Below are 20,494 nucleotides of genomic sequence, written 5' to 3' on the forward strand. Positions count from 1 at the left end.
CACATGCACACACACATGCACACCAAAAACAAAAGTCCAAGTACACATGAACTATGAAATCCAAGTGGCTGTGCCTTGTGGTGGAGTGGATATGGGCCTACACAGTTGAAGAGCTGGGATCGGACGGAGCTCTGGGCTTTCTGACATGTACTAATACAATAGAGATAATAATGTGTGTCATGGGAATAAATTAATGTCTTGGACATATAGAGAGCCTTATGCTTCTTACTGAGCAGGTACAGGGAGACAGTGAAGACACAGGGGCAGCTGGAGAAGTCTTCAAAGCACAGGAATGAGCACCTGACTACTGTGGCCTCCCACGACTTGATCCTCACACATCTTCACACATTAACACCAAACCATAATACCTCAGATCTGTCTTATTCGTGTCATATATACTAGATCATAGAAACTGCACGTTGACTTTCCCCAACAGGAGGTATTTTTTAAATTTTTATTTATGTATTATATGTAAGTACACTGTAGCTGTCTTCAGATGCACCAGAAGAGGGTGTTAGATCTCATTACAGATGGTTGTAAGCCACCATGTGGTTGCTGGGAATTGAACTCAGAACCTTTGGAAGAGCAGTCAGTGCTCTTAACCGCTGAGCCATCTCTCCATCCCCTCAATAGGAGGTATTAAGCAACTACTTCTTTTGTCTTGGCTTGGCTTGGTTTCCACAAATAAGAATTGTAGCTCAGCACAGTTGTCTACCTCTAGAATGCATCTGTCTGATAACGGTAGATAACTAGTGTCCTATGTATGGCTTTCCATCCGCAGAGATATCTCTGGTCCAGCTGGACAGCATGAGCCTTTCCCATCAGATGCTGGTGAGATGCGCTGCCATCATTGGCCTAACCTTTACTACGGAGCTGCTGTTTGAGATTCTCCCCTGCTGGAATATGAAGATGATGATCAAGGCCCTGGCCACCCTAGTGGAATCAAATGTTTTTGATTGCTTCCGGAGTAGCAAAGATCTTCAACTAGCCTTAAAACAAAATGTGACCACATTTGAGGTTCATTATCGCTCTTTGGCCCTGAAGTTCAAGGAAGGGTTAAGTGAGTAGCGCCTGAAAAAAAAAAATCTGCATTTTCCCCTTGACTAGAGGAATGTCTAGATTGAAGGGCTGAGAGAACTGGAGATATAGTCAAAAGGTGATAAGTCAATAAGTCTTAGCTTAGCATGCACACACCCTGGGTTCAATCCCTGTTAACCACAAATAAATAAATAAATAAATAAATNAATAAATAAATAAATAAATCAAAACAAAAACAACCCACCAGAAATTAAGAACTAGGAAGCTGGAGAGATGACCCAGCGGTTAAGAGTACCGACTGCTCTTCCGGAGGTCCTGAGTTCAATTCCCAGCAACTACATGATGGCTCCCAACCATCTGTAATGGGGATCCAATGCCCTCTTCTGGTGTGTCTGAAGACAGCGACCATGTACTCACACACATGAAATAAATAATTAAATCTTTAAAAAAGAAAAAAAAATAAGAACTAATGTGTATTAGAAAGGAGCGGCTGGTTTGTTGCCCGCTGCCTGGCTGAAAAAGCCCTCTTGTTCCTTCTAGCTTATGGTGAAGAGGAGGCGCTCCATGAAATGGAAGGAGAGGTGGTTGAGTGCCGGATTCTTCGGTTCTGCAGACCCATAATGCAGAAGACAGCCTACGAACTGTGGCTCAAGGACCAGAAGAAAGTCTTGCATCTGAAATGTGCCCGCTTTTTGGAAGAAAGTGCCCATCGGTGCAACCACTGCAGAAACACGGACTTCATTCCCTACCACCACTTCATAGTGGACATTCGACTCAACACTTTGGATATGGACACCGTCAAGAGGATGGCGACGTCCCAAGGATTTAAAAGTAAAAATTCACTTCACTTCTAAAAAGTCCCAACTCCAGCTGGGGAACCTTAGGAGACTGAGGTCTATATGGATTGGTTCTGGACCTTAAAGGTTTCAAGTCCCTCAGGGTTTGGGACACAAGCAGTGTCATAAGTCCAATGGTCCAGGGAAGAGCCGGCAATGCACTGTAATTTCCACACAGAGCTCTAGCAAGTTAAGTGCAGCATGTCTCGTGGCAAGGGAAGGAATCCAGAGAGGTGGTGTCTTAGGGTTTCTATTGCTGCGACAAAACACCATAACCAAAAAGCAAGTTGGGAAGAAAGGGGTTTATTCAGCTTATATTTCCACATTTCTGTTCATCACCAAAGAAAATCAGGACAGGCACTCACATAGAGCAGGAACATGGACACAGGAGCTGATGCAGAGGCCATGGAGGGGTGCTGCTTCCTGATTTGCTTCCCATAGCTTGCTCAGCCTGCTTCCTTATAGAACCCGGGACCACCACCCCAGGGATGGCATCACTCGACATGGGCTGGGCCCTTCCCCCTTGATCACTAATTGAGAAAATGCCTGACAGCTGGATTTCATGGAGCCATTTCCTCAAGGGAGGCTCTTTCCTCTCTGATGACTCTAACTTGTGTCAAGTTGACACACAAAACCAGCCAGCACAGGTGGCATGTGGGTTGTCTTCCATGATGTCCTCAAGCCTTAAAGGAGTCAAAACAGATGTCCTGTTTAGGGCTGAGCACTCCATAGTCACTTACTGTAAGTACTTTGTCCAGCTCTCAGGGTCTACATTGTCCCACTGTAAACAGAAGCTTCCTTGGCCAAGGCTGAGAGCAACATTAATCTATGGGTATAAACAGAAATACTTAGAAGGCATCTTGACACCATGTCATTTTAGCAAAGCATCCTCACCCACATGACCTTCCCAGCCATAAGCTTTGGTAAGGTTTACAGCATTAGGCATACATTCCTCTTTTGGGGTGGGTCTTACATCCAACCAGAAAGTGGTTGGTTACCTCACATTCGTGCCTCTATTGCACCAGTGGCTCATCTTGTTTGGCAGGTTTGTGTTGTAGTTCACAAGTTTTGCCAGCTAGGTGAGCTGTTGTTGACTTTTCTCCCTCAGCAGTTTGTACAGCACTGTCTTAGTTAGGGTTTTACTGCTGTGAACAGATACCGTGACCAAAGCGACTCTTACAAAGGACAACATTTAATTGAGGCTGGCTTACAGGTTCAGAAATTCAGTCCATTATTATTGTGGCAGGAAGCACAGCAACTTCCAGACAGGCATAGCACTGGAGGAGCTGAGAGTTTCACATCTTCATCCAAAGGAAGCCAGGAGCAGACTGTCCTCAGGAAAGTAGGAGGAAGATCTCAAAGCCCATCCACACAATGGTACACTCACTCCAACAAGGCCACACCCACTCCAACAAGGCCACACCCACTCCAACAAGGCCACACCCACTCCAACAAGGCCACACCCACTCCAACAAGGCCACACCTACTAATAGTGCCACTCCCTGAGCCAACCATATTCAAACCACCACAGCACCTTTAGGTACCTTGAAAGCTAGCCAGCAGGGTGGAGGTTTTTAGCTTGGTTCTAGCTTTGTTTTCTGTGTCCTGCAAACTAGGTGTGTGATGTCATCAGCAATAGGGTCTTATCATCTATTTCTGATGGGTAACCAAGACCAATGAAAACAGCCTGTGTTGGGTTCTTTTTTTTTGGGGGGGGGAGGGGGGAAGGCATGGGAGGGGGAAGTGGGGTGGCTCTGAATCCTTGTTGACATAAGGAGTTATCCTACACCTGGTACTGGCATTTCTGTTTAACACACTGACTTATAGAAGCAACATTTTCCATTCATATGGATACTTCCATTCAAACTCTTTTCTTTTTTTAATAATTAGCTTATGAGCTGGAGAAATGGCAAAGTGGTTAAGAGCACTGACTGCCCTTCCAGAGGACCCAGGTTCAGTCCCCGGCACCTACATGACAGCTTACAACTGTCTATAATTCCAGTTCCAGAAGATCCTACAACCCAACCTGGTCATACATGCAGGCAAAACACCATGCACATAAATAAAAATAGATAAATCATAAAAAAATAACCACCTAACAAAATAGGTTTCCATATGCTTTTTAATATATAAATCTTTGGTTTCAGTTAACTTTCTTCCCCTTTCAATTCTCTGTCTCTCTGCACCCCCCATCTCTCATTTTTGAGACTGGGTCTCATTATATAGCCCTGCTAGCTTGGAACTCACTATTTAGACCAGGCTGGCCTTGAACTTCTGAGTGATGATTCTGAGTGGTGGGATTACAGTCATCTTCGATCATACCCAGCCTTGCCTCCCATTTTTTCAAAGGGGATGGGCAGGGAGAGATCAGGGACTCCAAGATGGCTCAGAAAGCAGAGGTCATTGTCATCAAGCCTGACAACTGAGTTTGATCCCTGGGACCCGGTGTTAGAAAAAAAGATCCACTGTCCACATGTTGTCCTCAGACCTTTTCATGTATGCTGTGGCACATATATCCACTCATATAAGTAAATACACGTAAAAGAAGAGAAACCATCGTTAAGTCCAGGACCTTAGAGCTGAATCCTCCAAGGGCTTGGACTCAAGAAAGATGAGACATCAGTGGTATAGATTTCATCCCACCAGGGCAAGTAAGGTATCAGAAAAATGTACGTGATTATTTCCAAGTGCTGACTGCTAGCAGTTATTAGTTTTAGCATTACATTTTTTTCAAAATCAAAATATATTTACTACTGTTACAAAACTAAGTGTTTTGTAACAAAACTAAGAGTTCTGTGCGTGCTTGCAATCCCAACACTTGGAAGATGGGGGCAGAAGAATCAGGAGTTTGAGGTCACCACTAACACTTATGCACTGTGCTAAGGGGGTGGAGAGACTACATGTGGGCTGACGGCCACAAGAGCTGGAAAATTTATCCTATAAGGACAAGAGCAGAGAATCTTCAGGTAGCCTTTCTGTGAACTAATAGATCTCTTCAGGTGTGTGGAGGCTGAGGCAAGAGGGTAGAGACTAGAAAGCTAGCTAAGCTACAGAGCTCAAGAATGGCCTGGGTTGCTGGGCGTGGTGGCACACGCCTTTAATCCCAGCACTCGGGAGGCAGAGACAGGCGGATTTCTGGGTTCGAGGCCAGCCTGGTCTACAGAGTGAGTTCCAGGACAGCCAGGACTGTACAGAGAAACCCTGTCTCGAAACAAATAAACAAAACAAAAACAAAAACAAAAAAAGAATAGCCTTGGTTATGTAGTAAAACTCTGCCTCAGACAAAACAAAACAAATCTGTGAAGTCACACCTATTAGCCACTAACCTTCAAGCCCAAGGGGCTAGGGTGCAGTCCCACATCTGTCATTCCTCATTAGAAGTCTGTCTTCTCCCCATGGGACTATCTAAGCTACTGAAGTCTCATTAGATAAGATGTCTAGTTCAGGACTGTTATCTCCTAAAGTTAGCCTTTGGAGTACTTTATTAGAATACCTGTATTTCCTAGACCATGTATGTAGAGTCAGTAGAGTTCTTAGCTAGCATGTACCAAGCCCTGAGTTCAAATCTTGGCCCTAAACCCCTGTAATCCTAGTTCTTGGGAGATGAAGGCAAGAAGATTACAAATTTAAGGTTATTCTTGTCTATATATTGAGTTCAAGGCCAGTCTGGGCAATATGAGACCGAATCTCAAGCAAAGCAAGCTACGTATGTATATGCACATGGGTGCATGTATTTCCATTTCCATTTCTTCACTAAGGTTAATGTTCCCTCTTTATGATTGTTAAGCTGTAATTTTATTACTGCATGTTAAATGGGTCAGGATAAAGTTATCAACTACAACAAACCAGTATTTCAGTCAACACAGTGGAATGGGAATTTATTTTCCTGCTTTTGTAATAATAACCCACTAAAAAATTTTGACAAGTGGCCCATCAGACATCTACAGACTCAGGGTCCTCCTGGCTGGTGTTTTGCTTCCCTTTGGCCATTCAGAGATAGCTGTTTTCTTGTCTAAGGAAAGAACAGGGCAGAAAGCCATCTCCTTCAGAAGGGTCATCCATCACTTATGATCTGGCTCTACCTGAGAAAAGAACCACATGGCTTTTTCTAAACTGAGGTGCCCCCCCCGTCCCCTTGGAGGGTTGGGGATGGGAAATGTGGTCCCTAACTGGGTAAAGAAAATAAGAAGAACCTATGGTGGACGGCAAATGTCTCATTTGCTCAATTATTTTCTAGCTGATGAAGAGGAAGTCATCTTTTCTAAGTCAGAGCTCCCTAGAAAATACAAGTTCCCCGAGAATCTCAGGTATGCACACAAGTGGTTGATGTTGGTTTTGTTTTGTTTTGTTTTGTTTTGTTTTGTTTCTCTCTGGAACAGAGTTTCTCTGTGGAGCCTTGGCTGTCCTAGAACTTGCTCTGTAGACCAGGATGGCCTCGAACTCATAGAGCTCCACTGTCTTGGCCTCCCAAGTGCTGGGATTAAAGGCATGCGCCAACCCTGCTGGGCTTGCATATGTGAGTTTTTAGATAGAACAGAAACAATTGTTATAAAATCGCACTTGTGTTCACTTCCGCTGGGTCACTCAACCCTTTGGGCCTCTGAGATACAGGGGAGAAATGGCACGGGCCACATGGTGCATCTGATCTGTGAGAGTGACGCTGGATTTTGTTAGTCTTCAAAGATGATTTCACATAAAAATCCATGCCTTGCCTGTAATTTCCTGGTCTCCTGCTCATTCCTTCCTATATTTAAACAGCATCACAGAAATAAGGGAAAAAATCTTGCACTTCTTTGACAACGTCATCCTAAAGATGAAGTCGTCCCCAAATGACATCATCCCTCTGGAATCCTGCCAGTGTGAGGAACTGCTCCAGATTGTCATCCTGCCTCTGGCCCAACATTTTGTAGCCTTAGAAGAAAATAACAAAGCTTTGTACTACTTCCTAGAACTGGCATCTGCCTACCTCATCCTGGGAGACAACTATAATGTAAGCTATTATTCCATGCCTCCTCCTCCTCCACCACCACCCCTAAGACTCAGGCACACAGCCAGACCCAGCTCCTGTGTGCTTTCACACTACTTCCTGTTAGTCTCTCCCAGCATCCCCTTCCTTAGACAATCTCATCGCTGAGACGGGTAATGATGTCAGATTGAGACAAGAGAGTTAGAGCAATTTCAAGTACCATTACTGTCATGGTCTGGTCACTGCTTTATTGCTGTGAAGAGACACCATGACCTAGAAAGGAAAGCATTCAGCCAGGATTTGCTTATAGGTTCAGAGGTTTGGTACACTGATAAGAAGTACTGTGGGACACAGGCAGACGTGGTACCCAAGGAGGAGCTGAGAATTCTACTTCCAGATCCATAGGCAGCAAGAAGAGAGAGCCACTAGGCTTGTCTTGAGCTTCTGAAACTCCAAAGCCCACCCCCAGTTACACAACCCCTCCAATAAGACCATACCTATTCCAACATGGCCACACCTCCTAACAGTGCCACTCCCTAATGACCAAGCATTCAAATCTATAAGCCTCTGGGAGCGTTTCTGTTCAAGCTACCACAATCATAATGCATTATGCCTGGCATGGTGATTGGTGCCTGTGATGCCAGCACTTGGGAGGCAGGCAGAATATCAGAATCCAATCAAGCCTAGGCTCAGCTACATGGCAAGTTTATGGCCACCTAGGATGCATAAGACCCTGGTTTGAAAAAAATATACAATCAATAATTGATTAAAGTTCTACAACCAAACCAGGCATGGTGGTACATTTGGAAAGCTGAGGCAGGAAAATCACAAGCTTGAAATCAGCCTAAGCTATATACCAAGTTCAAGACCAGTCTAGACTACTAGGCAAACCTTTCATTAATTAATGGTATGTTGCCACTTTTGAAATTGTCTACCTGGTTGAGAGAGAGCAAAATGGACTTATATGCCAATGCTCTGGATTCACTCTTAGTATAAATCCTTCCTTTCCATCACTGTCCTGCTGAGGTTTAACCTTACTGTCTAACAGTAGTTTAGAGCACAGACTATCTCTAGGTTTCCCGGCTGACATGAATTTGATTTCAGTCCCGTAGCCCTCAGAGGCTCCCACGCTTTTGTCTCCATGCCGTTTGGCTAAACCTTCACATAGACAGGCTTGAGACCACCAGAGCACCAGTTAACACGTCTCTAGAAAACCTGTAAGTTTCCATGCATCATACCCCCTAGAACTGAAGTAGTGACACGCACATAATGATACAGAAAGAAGTGATTGCTACATCTAGCAGACAGAGGTAGACATGACGTTGAGATACCCTCCCAGCCTCTGTTTAGTTTGGAGATGCATTCTAGTCAGTGAGACCATGTTGGGGAGGACATGCTACCTGGGTGGTGGCTCCTCCCTTGCTTCAGGAGTATCTGGGGCAAGAGACCCACTACCTGTAGTTATAACTCACTACCTCCCTGCTCTCTTTGCTGGTTGGTCGCAGGCATACATGTATTTGGGCGAGGGAGAACGGCTGCTGAAGTCTCTGACGAATGAAGATTCTTGGAGTCAGACCTTCGAATATGCTACCTTTTATAGTCTCAAGGCTGAGGTAAGAACCCATTGAAGGCATCAAGTTGTCATTTTGTGCTGGAATCCACAGAAGGAGTAGAAGCCATCTTTATATATTCTATCTGCTCCTCCTCTACTGCCATAGATTCCTGTCCAAGATTCTCAAACCCAAGCTACCAGACTTAACACTTTCTCACCATAACTTGTCAGCGGCAAGATCCTGCCCACTGACCTGGGTTGACGTCTTTATGAGATGTCTTTGTAACCATGAATAGGGATGGTTTAGTATTCCTTATACGATGCTCAATGGCAAACCCTACTCTTCAGCCTTCCTTAGGCAGGCATCCGATGAACATTTATTTTGAAGATTGTGTCATAGCACATGAGAACTTTATTCCTGGGACACAGATCAGCTTTTTAGATAAGTATTCTCCCAGAATTTACTGTTGGAACCCACCAAGTCAAGAACGGTTGCTTTTCCCTCTCCCGCCTCATCTCCCTTAGGTCTGTTTTAACATGGGGCAGATGGTTCTCGCCAAGAAGATGCTGAGGAAGGCACTGAAGCTGCTCAACAGAATGTTTCCCTGCAATCTGCTCACCCTGACTTTCCAAATGCACGTGGAGAAAAACAGACTCTCCCACTTCATGAACCAGCATACCCAGGAGGGCTCGGTGCCAGGGTAAGGGAAGGAGTTAGGGAAAGCTGAGCATCTCGTTCCTGTTCAGATGACAAAACATGGGGTTCCTTTGCAGAGGGAGCACCGATTCTCTTTCTTATGCTTACAGTGATTCTCCTGTGAATCCAGAGTCAGATATCAGAGCTGGCGCCATGTTCCTTAGAGCCTCAGCTGCAAGGCCCCTCCCATGCCTCACTAAGATATTAAATATTATTCTCAACCTCACAGAACACTAGCAGGCCTTGAGGACATCTGCCAAAGGATACATTTCTCCTCACCTATGAATTTGATAAGGGTTACATTAGGGATGGATAGTCATTAGTTTAAGATGTAGCTAAGATTGGGTCTATACATGAACTATAAAAAAAATGAACAAACAATGATTGAGGGGCTGGAAAGATGTTATGGTGTCAAAAACCAGGAGCTAACACCAAGGTAAGGTAAAAATCTTATTTACACTCAGGCCAAGCTCACAGTCTCCCTTGGTGGGAGAATGAATCAGCCTAGACCAGAAGCAAGAGGACCTTTGTATAACAAGTGATTTCAAAAGTGGAATTTTATAGTTATTTTTATGATCATGGGAAAGAGACATGTTATATAGGTTTATGGTCAGACAGTTAGCATACCAGGAAACATTGTATGGTCAGTCAATTCTAGGAACAATGGGAACAATTTACAATGTGTACTTCACAAGATTATTGAGGAAGAACAAACAAACAATAACTAACAAGTTGACCTCCAGTTAAGGACATGATGAAAGCCATTGTTTAACTAAAAAGAAAAACAGAGTCAGCTGTCCCTTAACAATGTCCCAGCAGTTAAGGATGCTTACTGAACAATCTTGGAGATCAGAGTTTTGTTCTCAGCCATATATCGGGGAGCATGGCAATAAGCATGAGCCAGGGTGACAGGACCAGCTCAGAGCTCACATTTTGAACCATAAGGAGGAAACAGAAAGAGCAAACACAGTATGGCACCAAAGCCAGCTCCCAGCAACACACCTTCTTCTCCAGTAAGGCCACACCTTCTGAGCCTCCCCCAACAGTGCCACCAACAGGGGACCGAGGATTTAGGGACATTCTCATTCAAACCTCTAAATCATGCATCCACCAAATGCTTGTAACTCCAGTTCTGAAGGGTCTGATATACTCTTATGCATATGCATAAAGTGTGAGCAACACTCCTGCTTATAAAACACACAAAATTAATAAGTAATAAAGGGCTGGCGAGATGGCTCAGCAGGTAAGAGCACTGACTGCTCTCAGAAGGTCCTGAGTTCAAATCCCAGCAACCACAGAGTGGCTCACAACTACCCAGAATCAGATCTGACACCCTCTTCCGGTGCGTCTGAAGTCAACTACAGTGTACTTATGTACACTAATAAATAAATCTTTTTAAAAATAAGTAAATAAAATGAATATTTCAAAAGAAAACAGTAACAGAGCTGGTAGCACGAGTCTGTAATGTCAGCACTTGGGAGACAGACAGAAAGACAGCACATGAGTATTTGGAAGTAACCCACTTTGTTTTAATGAAGCACATTTTCTTACTTGTAAAATGGAGACTATGATAACTATTTTGTGATTACATAACTTTTTTTTTTTACTTAATTGTATACACAAGAATGTTTTTTTTCTCACATGTATGCCTGTGAACCATATGCATGTCTGGTGCCCACCAGGGTGTCAGATCCCCTGCAACTATATTAAAGTTGGTTGTGAGTCATCATATGGGTTCTGGGAATTGAACTTGGGTTCTCTGCAACAAGTGCTCTTAACAGATAAGCCATCTGTCCATCCCCATGGTATAGTTAAGATAAAACACTTGTCCCTGTCAGGCATCATTGATTAAGTGAAGCCAAGTAAAGGTGCAAGTCTATAGGAAAGGAGGGGATGATTTAAGTTCAGATAGGTTAAGCAACTATTCAATTATATTGATAACATTAACTACATTGATAACATACTTAAATGTTTCATAAGAATGGGCATGATAGTCAGTCATGGGTCCCATCTCTAGTTCAGGTAAGGGCTCTGAGATGAACACCAGGAGGTCACAGGGAGTCTGGTCACATGAGCCTTCTATGTCCATCTGCCTTCCCTGTGACAGGAAGAAACTGGCACAACTTTACCTGCAAGCATCCTGCTTCTCCTTGCTGTGGAAGATCTATAGCTTGAACTTCTTTTTCCACTACAAGTATTATGGCCATCTGGCAGTGATGATGGAAATGAACACCTCGCTGGAAACTCAAAATGAGTTCCAGGTAGGGCATTCGTGTGGCTCTCCTTTAAATTGCTGGATCTCACTCAGAAAAACAACAGCAACCGTCCTAGTCAAAGCCCACAGTGATTGGAAAGCAAATGGTCGTAACATTTAGCCTCTCTGACTAAAGGATTTTGCAAGTAGCTAACAAATGTTCTGGCCCCAGATAACCCCACTGTCAGAAATCATTCAAGATTCAAACAGCTTTTGCTTTTGTGGGTTGCAGTTGATATTATAAGACTCAAAGTGAGAAAAAAACTTAAAGTTCTTCAAAAACACTAATAAGTACATACTAACATAATTAACATTTTCATTAAAAATCTTACAAGTCCCCAAACAACAACAAAACACAATGAGAAGTGAGGCATTATATTAAGTTTTCGTAAATAGCTTCATTTTTTTTTTCTTTATAGACTCACTGTGTTTGCATACCTTATTTTGTCTGAGGAAGATTCATGTTTGTTTGTTTGTGTGTTTGTTTGTTGGAGACAGGCCTCTGTCTGTAGCCCAGGCTGGCTCCCGTCTTGCAGTAATCATCCTAGGTTAGGCTCTTGAGTGCTGGAATTATGCGTGCCACCAGGCCTTCCGTGATAACTAGATGCTTACCTCATCTTCACTGAGCTGTATTGTAGTATCACAATTGATGCCTCTGCAAAACTCAGGCGAATACTAGGAGAATGGGAGCTGAGGAAGCTAAAAGGATAGATCTGCTTCCAAAGATGGACTCAAGCCAGGGACAGTTGAAGGTAACGTAAGAACCAGATGAGAACCCAGAGGTGGCCTCCAGACCCCAGCTACCCTCAGTGCGACCACCCGCAAGCCACACAACCTCTGAGCTGTCTATTTGCCCCATAAGATGAAACAGCTGGATTCTGTTTCCTTTGGTCCACGTAAAAGAAGTCAGGGGCTACTGCAGGACTATTTATTGCAGCTGCAGAGTTTTCATTTGACCACCATGATGTATGGCCATCCGTTGTGGTAGTATTTTGCATGTTTATACCGGGAAAAGGAGTTTGCTAAGAAGAAATTTAGGATTTAATAAGTACCCAGGGACTTGCGTTTGACAGAATTTGTAGAACCTCCCCTATAAGGTCACCCCAACATAAAATTCTTGGACTATTAGAGAGTCTATTAACAGTCTATTCTCTTATTTGTACTTTTCAAAATGGTTTATACATATTGTGCATGTATTTTTTTTTTTTTTTTGGTTTTTCGAGACAGGGTTTCTCTGTATAGTCCTGGCTGTCCTGGAACTCACTTTGTAGACCAGGCTGGCCTCGAACTCAGAAATCCACCTGCCTCTGCCTCCCAAGTGCTGGGATTGAAGGCGTGCGCCACCACGCCCAGCTTATATTGTGCATGTATTATGTATGCATGTATATATGAGTGCGTACGTATATGTGAGTGTGTGTGTGTGTGTGTGTGTGTGTATGTGTGTAGAATGATTCTTCAGAAGTAATTCTTTTCTCCTTGCTCTTCTCTAAGCATTTATATTCTGGGGCAACTTTCTCACTTCAAAGATTTGCTTAAGAAGTGACCAGCATCTCTTAAGTCTCCAATTATGTTTTAAATTAGTCCTTACTTTATCAAACAAACTAACCAAGCCAGCTTTCCTTTTTTTCTACATTACAAAAGCAGTACATAAGAAAGGATAATTCTCATTCAAATATTCCTTTCCACCTTAACATAAGAACCTACCAAGTGGACCTGATCGCACCCACCCCATCTTGTACTATGCAGCCTTCCTCCACGTGTAAGCTGTTGTTTAATACTTTCCCCCAAAATCAAAATGTTTGGATTTCATTTAAAGACACAAGAGCAGCCATGGAGTTTATCCTAGAAGATCCAGTAAGTAGGTGGCAGCCACCTAGTTTGATTTCTGCACCCAAGTCCAGGGCATTGCTCCAAGTTTAACAATCAAAGGGTCCTGGCCGGCTCTGAGCCTTTCATGCTGCGGCTCTTGCTCAGTCTCCCTCCTCCTCTCCCTGTTTCTGCCTTCCTAGATCATCAAGGCTTTCCTGGACTTTTCCCTGTACCACCATCTGGCTGGCTATGAGGGCGTGTGGTTCAAATATGAAATCCTGGTCATGGAGCAGCTCCTGAACCTCCCCTTGAAAGGCGAGGCCATTGAGATCATGGCGTATACAGCCGATACACTGGGCCATATCAAGTTCTTAACGGGTCATCTGGACTTGGCCATTGAGTTAGGTAAGGGTCAGCCTAGGCAAGAAAAAGCATAAAGTTACATGTAGTACCCCCAAACACAGCCTGATTGCTTTCTCCCCAGGCTCTCGAGCCCACAGGATATGGTCACTTCTTGGGAATCCCAACAAATACCAGATGGTTCTCTGCAGACTCAGTAAACCTCTTTTCTTGAAAAGCAGGTATTTGTCCTAAAGCATTTTCCAAAGTTCGGATTCTACTCTCTTTCCTGTTGCTGTGATGGAGCGCTCTGCCCAAAAGTGGGGAGGGGAGGGATGGTGATGTTTACACTTCCAGGTCATAGTTCACCTTTAAGGAAATTTGGAACAAGAAACTCGAACAGGGACCTGAACAGAAATCATGGCTTCTTGCCAGCTTGCTCTCTGTTTCCCTTTCCAGTACTTGATTAAGCTAACTAGCTCTTGGAACTGGAGATGGTGCCACCTCCACAAGGCTGGGGCTCCCAGAATTAAGTAATGATCAAGTCAATTCCCCACAGACATACCCACGGGTCAGTGTGATCTAGGCAATTCCTCAGCCAGGAAGCTTTCCTCTCAAATGACTCTAGGCTATTGGGTTGGTGAATACAGCTATTAGAACAGGAAGCTAGTTGTGGGATTCTGGCTCATTTTTCCTCTGGCCATAGCACAGGAAAGGAAGATACCGTAACTGATAACTGCCATTTTATCTATCAACATCACTTTTCCCCTGTTAATTCTCTTACTGGAGTTCTTTTGTATTCATCGCTAGTCTGGTCGCTCTGGCCAAGAGGGCAACCAATTATGCTTATTGCAGGAATAGGATCTCCATTTCTGGCAGATAAAGGGGGGGGGCATTGTGCATGCACAAACAAACAGCAATGAAGACTTGGCCACATCAGCCAGACTCTAGCCCCCCCTAAAATGGAGGAGCCCTATATGAACAGTTTGGGGTGAGGACCCACTTGGAGGCTTAGGTTCTAGTTCTGGGCAAGGGAAGAATTGAAGCTTATTCTAAGAGTTGTATTTGGTTCTGAACTACTGTTCATGTCCAGGACTAGCTAGACCAGGACTGAAGTCCATCCCTTCTTCTCACTCCTTTTAACATCGCCGCTTCTGTTCCACAGATATAAACACTTGGTCCAGGTGCTGGGGTGGTTGTGGGATCTTTCCGTAACAGAAGAGGACATCTTCAGCAAGGCATTTTTCTATTTCGTCTGCTTGGATATCATGCTTTATTCTGGTACGCATGGAATTTATTCTGGCTTGGGGAATTAAAAGAAATCAGGGTGGATCTCCACACTGGCGTGATGAGGTGGCTCTCAGGGCTTAGGCTTTGGACTTTGACTTTGGACTAGTTAGTGTTAAGGCATGGAGAGAGCCTAGTGATGTGATTCAAGGAACTAGTTAGCAATTACCAAAACTGTAAGGAAGCAATGAATGCTGGGTATGCTGGTGCATACCCTTAATCCCAGAACTTGGGACGTAGAGGCAGGCAAATCTCTATGAGTTCAAGACCATCCTGATCTATATAGTAAATTCAAAGACAGCCAGGGCTACATAATGAGACCTTGTTTCAGGGCTAGGGAGGAGGGAGCAGTGATAAAAAAATAATGAAATCTGGAGGAACCTTGTAGGTCTGAGCTGTCAGATCAATTTCTGATGTATGGTAGTCACTGCATTGTTTTACAATGTGCCTTTACTGGGACTATTTAATTTTTTCAGGCTAACCTTAGAAATTTCATGTTGATAACCATATCCAACATATGACCTCCAGGCTTCATAGTCATGACCCTGGTCTGTCCTTGTTTGGTCTTGGTGGCTATGATTAAGCATGATGACCAATAGCAACCTGGAGAGGAAAGGATGTCATTCACCTTGTGGGCTGCAGTCAGGACAGGAGCTCAAGACAGGAACCTGAACACTAACTGAAGCAGAGACCATGGAGGAATACTGCTTACGGCTCACTCTTGTGGCTTTCTCGGTCACAATCCAGGACCACCTACCCGGGGGTGGCGCTCTGTCTAGTGGGCTGGGCCCACCCACATCACTTCCTCTAGGCCAATCTGATAGAAGCAGATTCTCAGTTGAGGTTCCCTTTTCCTAGATGACACTAGCTTACATTGAGGTGACAGAAAACTAACGGGCACACGGTCCGACACAAAACTGTAAATTTACCTAAAACTTTATGAGATCTTCCTCTGTAGCTTGGTTGCATGATTCTCCAACATGAACATTAGCAATGACAATGTGTGTTACTGTGTTAAAGTTTTTTCATGCCTACAAGGGCTGACCCACTGAGAATGAACGTTAATCGCTGTTGGTGATGCCAACAGAAAAACACAGCTCTCACCTCCCAGAGGATAAGGAGCCAAATGTGAATGACAGTGGTCCAGGAACACAATCTCACACCCCCAGCACAGAACCAGCTCCTTGAACTCTTCCATAATAATATTACAAAGAAAGTCACAAATGAAGGTGCTTTTCAAATATATAGGTGGGAACATCAGAGAGAACTTGGTGGACAGATCTCATCTACAGGCTTCAGGTGTTGCCTGCTGCCACACTCAGCTTTTAGGTCAGGTTGGTAGAAGCTAGGGGTCTGCTAAGTTAAAAACATCCCAAACAGTTTTTAATGTGTCAGTCACAGAGTATTGGGCCCAATACGGAAGAGAACAAGGAATGACTGACTATTTAGGGAGCTAAAGATCAATTACATTCAAGCTCTGGACTTGCAACATCTGAGCTCTCTCCTGACAGCCTTTAAGTATTGGTGTAGGTGGCTGCCTTATTAAACCAGAGGGACCAATCAGGGGTTCTTTCTCCACTCATGATTAGCAAAGGAGAGACATAAACTGTTACCCTTATGGGAACTACGGGTGAAAAGCTGGGGATTCCTGGACTACCAGGGCTTGTAATTGAGTTGAGAAAGGTTGGATTAGGGGCTGGTGAGATGGCTCATTGGGTAAGAGCACCCGACTGCTCTTCCAAAGGTCCGGAGTTCAAATCCCAGTCAACCACATGGTGGCTCACAACCATCCGTAACAAGATCTGACGCCCTCTTCTGGAGTGTCTGAAGACGGCTACAGTGTACTTACATATAATAAATAAATAAATCTTTAAAAAAAAAAAAAAAGGGCTGGAGGGATGGCTCAGTGGTTAAGAGCACCGACTGCTCTTCCGAAGGCCCTGAGTTCAAGTCCCAGCAACCACATGGTGGCTCACAACCATCTGTAATGGGATCTGACTCCCTCTTCTGGGGTGTCTGAAGACAGCTACAGTTGTACTTACATCTAATAAATAAATAAATCTTTAAAAAAAAAAAAAAAGAAAGAAAGAAAGGTTGGATTAAATCTGATGGCATTTGGTGTCATCTATGAAATTGGGTCATGTGTCCATAAGAATTCAAGGTATAGCTAAGATCCTGGAAACGCAAGCCAGTGCAGCAGTGTGATTGTTGCAACCCACGGGACCCTCTGAATATCTAAAGCACTAAAGCAACCAGATATTACTATGCAGTGGGAAATTCTGTTGGGAGCTAAAGGCCTGAAAGACCCTACCCCAACCCCACACCATGTTGCTGCAAAATCACTCTGTTTCTCTCCTTTCTAGGCTTCATTTACAGAACATTTGAAGAATGCTTGGAATTCATAAACCACAACGAAGACAACAGAATCCTCAAGTTCCAGAGCGGACTCCTCCTGGGGCTTTACTCCTGCATCGCTGTCTGGTAACAATGTGCTGCATATCATGTAGAGTCTAAAGTGAGGAAGTTAGATCCTGAAGAAGGGTTCAGTTACATTCTTTAAAAGAAACAACATATATTCATAGTTTACATCCGACACAGCTTAAAGGTGCCAGAGAATATTTATAGAGAAGGCCTCCCGAAGGATCCTAGAAGCTGTCAGCCAAGGACAGAAAAGTAGGTCTGTCTCAGTGTCACAATAATACCAAGCTTATAGCGTAGGTGACCTGTTGGCCAGGGGTTTTGCATCTGTGGAATCAGCGAGCCAAAGAGAGAAGCTATGGGGCGTGGGGGAAGAGTTGCAACTGTCCTGAACATGTGGAGACTGCTTCCTAGTCCTTATTCCTTAAACAATAAGTGTAACAGCGGTTTGCATAGGTGATGTTGCAGATGGTGACATTATCAATAACACACATAATGCAGGAAGATGCATGAGGTATTGTCTGCAAATGCTATACCATTTTACATTAGAGCTGTGAGTGCCTGCAAATTTGAGTATCCAGGACAGCCAGAGCTATACAGAGAAACCCTGTCTTGAAAAACCAAAAAAAAAAAAAAGGAATAAGGTGCACAGATGTACACATAGTACAGCCGGCTTCAAGGTAAATCAGGAAACAACCAGATTCCCGGTTATCTCCTAGACTGAGACCCCTGTCTTGTTTGCCACCTCACATTATACACGGCCAGGTCGTCTAATACTAATATGACTCTGCAAAAGCTGTGTGATGAGATTGAAGACTACAAATTCAGGCAACTCCAAATTGATGTGAAATGCCTTTTGATTTAAAAAAAAAAAAAAAATCCTCAAATCTGGAGCATAGTGGTTCACACCTATGAGCCCGGCACTTGGGGGCACAGGTAGGAGGGTCAGGAGATAAGGAGTTCAATGTCATCCCAGGCTACCAGAGACTCTCTGCCTTAAACACAAAATAAAATTACGTGGGAGAACTTAATATCCAAAAAAGACTACCTTGACCAGTTAAGGCTCCAAGTCAAATTGATACGGCCATGTAAACTAATTTTCAAAGGCTCCGAAGTCTTAACAGTTGTGCTAATTCCTCATTGCTCTCTGTCCTAGTTGGGATGTTCATGTAATAGTTCTTTCCCAGACCAATACATCTCATACTTAGTGGTCATAAGAGTCACCTGGAAGGCTTGTTGGCTCAAATTCCTGGCCTCACTCCCAGAGCCTGACTGACCAGATAATCTGGCTCAGACCTGGAAATCTGCATTTAAAAAGAGAAGCCAGCTTTTCTCCTGTCCCACAGGCCTCTCTCTGCAGTGGTGGCCACCTGAGTGCAAAGTCTGGACCTGGGGAGGTGCAAGTCATGGCTGGGCAAGCTTTTAGAAAGTTTCTTCTGCTCCTTGACAGAGTGTTGCTTGAGAGGAGGGCCGCCGAAACTGTGGGGCGCCCAAAGGTGGGGTTACGCTTCCAGAAAGTCTCCAGGAAAAGCATTGCAAGCAACAGTGTTGTGGGATCAGGCGCAAAAGGAGAGTGTGGGGGAGACTCAAGTGGTCAATGTGAAAGCTGACCAGAAAGCTCTTCTCCCAGAACATGGAGGCGCCAAAGTAGTTTTAGATGACAAGGGTTATTTCTTATTTAGAGATGGTGACATTCTTGGAAAGTCTATGGACTGAAATCACTATTAAAATGGTATCACATGAAGCTGGCCATACCATTGACGTTCCGAACTCTCTCATCATGTAAATAATTTCAATACTTCCCATTTATAATAAGCTGAGGGTGCCTACAGTTAAAAAGGTGACACTGGCTTGTCTGCAGTCCGTGCTGAGAACTACTGGCCCACCTCTCTTTGCAACTGGGACAGTTTCTATAAGCCTGAAATGTGTGAGCTGCCTCACTTCCTAGAGTCCAAGGAGCATCATGGATAACCCCACATGCCATGTGTGCTCCTGCAGGCTCTCTGTCCCTCCCGAGTCATAGGACTCCATCCTTTCCCAGATCCATGTCACCTAACATCCCGATGTTTCAGACAGAAGGCAGGTAGAGGCCCGAGGTACTGAAAGTTAGCACCCACAGAGATCTGTCTCAAGAGCCATACTGATTTTAACTTGTCTTCCCTGGCGCTGCAGGTATGCCAGACTTCAGGAGTGGGACAACTTTAACAAATTTTCTGACAGAGCTAAGAAGCTCATGACACGAAGAACCCCGACAGTTCTTTACTACGAAGGGATCTCTAGGTACATGGAAGGGCAAGTCCTCCACCTTCAGAAGCAAATAGAAGAACAGGCCGAGAACGCTCAGGACAGTGGGGTGGAGATACTCAAGGTGAGGCCCGCTCCCTGGCTTGTAGCACAATCCCTCCTCCAGTGGATTATCTTCTCATTACAGGATATGTGCATATGTATGCTAAAAGCTTTATTTTCAAGACATCCCTCCTAAAAAGTTAGAAAAAAGGGCTAGAGACATGGCTTAGCAGGTAACGGTGCTTGCTGCCAAACCTGAGGAGCAGTGTTAGATCCATGAGACCTACATAGCAGAAGTAGAAAGCCAACCCCTGAAAGTCATTCTTTGGCCTCCACACATATGTTGTAGTGCATGTGACCACATACACACACACACACACACACACACACACACACACACAAATAAAACTTTTAATTAAAAAGAAAAAAACGGGCTGGTGAGATGGCTCAGCAGGTAAGAGCACCCGACTGCTCTTCCAAAGGTCCTGAGTTCAAATCCCAGCGACCACATGGTGGCTCACAACCATCCGTAATGAGATCTGGAGCCCTCTTCTGGAGTGTCTGAAGACAGCTACAGTGTACTTACATATAATAAATAAATAAATAAAAAGGAAAAAAAAACACAAACTGTTACAAACTGTTTGTAACTGCACTATTTAGAGAGTGTACGTTTTTACACACGGGGTGATACCACTGCTCAAGTTTCCTGCATGTGTCCATGAGTCTCCATTTGCTGAGATTTGCTGTCAAATAGAACTCTCAGTGACTTCCCATGGTTACATTGGTTTATACAGCACTGTTTTCTTAAGAGACTTTTACATGTGATTCCTTTCCTATCTATAGAGGTCACGATCCTCCAACTTCAAGATTTTTACATTTATTAATTGTGTGAGTTTGTGTGTATATGACTGTGTATGAGAGAGAGAGAGAGAGAGAGAGAGAGAGAGAGAGAGAGAGAGAGAGAGGAGAGGGAGGAGAGAGAGAAGAAGAAGAAGAAGAAGAAGAAGAAGAA

The 20,494-nt window shown here is 44.1% G+C and overlaps 1 protein-coding gene and 1 pseudogene across 2 annotated transcripts in view; both read left to right on the top strand.

The window, feature by feature from the left end:
* Adcy10 (adenylate cyclase 10) overlaps nucleotides 1–20,494 on the top strand; it is a 90,358-nt gene that overhangs the window by 64,283 nt on the left and 5,581 nt on the right. For both annotated transcript variants that reach the window (XM_021198155.2, XM_021198156.1), the window contains 12 exons: nucleotides 782–1,060; nucleotides 1,579–1,869; nucleotides 6,112–6,181; nucleotides 6,633–6,864; nucleotides 8,346–8,453; nucleotides 8,918–9,093; nucleotides 11,197–11,350; nucleotides 13,353–13,557; nucleotides 13,637–13,733; nucleotides 14,657–14,772; nucleotides 17,142–17,259; nucleotides 19,369–19,564. In XM_021198155.2, coding sequence (XP_021053814.1) covers nucleotides 782–1,060; nucleotides 1,579–1,869; nucleotides 6,112–6,181; nucleotides 6,633–6,864; nucleotides 8,346–8,453; nucleotides 8,918–9,093; nucleotides 11,197–11,350; nucleotides 13,353–13,557; nucleotides 13,637–13,733; nucleotides 14,657–14,772; nucleotides 17,142–17,259; nucleotides 19,369–19,564 — 2,042 coding nt within the window. The remainder of the gene's footprint in view (nucleotides 1–781; nucleotides 1,061–1,578; nucleotides 1,870–6,111; nucleotides 6,182–6,632; nucleotides 6,865–8,345; nucleotides 8,454–8,917; nucleotides 9,094–11,196; nucleotides 11,351–13,352; nucleotides 13,558–13,636; nucleotides 13,734–14,656; nucleotides 14,773–17,141; nucleotides 17,260–19,368; nucleotides 19,565–20,494) is intronic.
* LOC110321723 lies at nucleotides 18,603–18,912 on the top strand (annotated as a pseudogene).

This window comes from Mus pahari, chromosome 5, assembly GCF_900095145.1.
Source record: "Mus pahari chromosome 5, PAHARI_EIJ_v1.1, whole genome shotgun sequence".
NCBI lineage: Eukaryota > Metazoa > Chordata > Mammalia > Rodentia > Muridae > Mus > Mus pahari.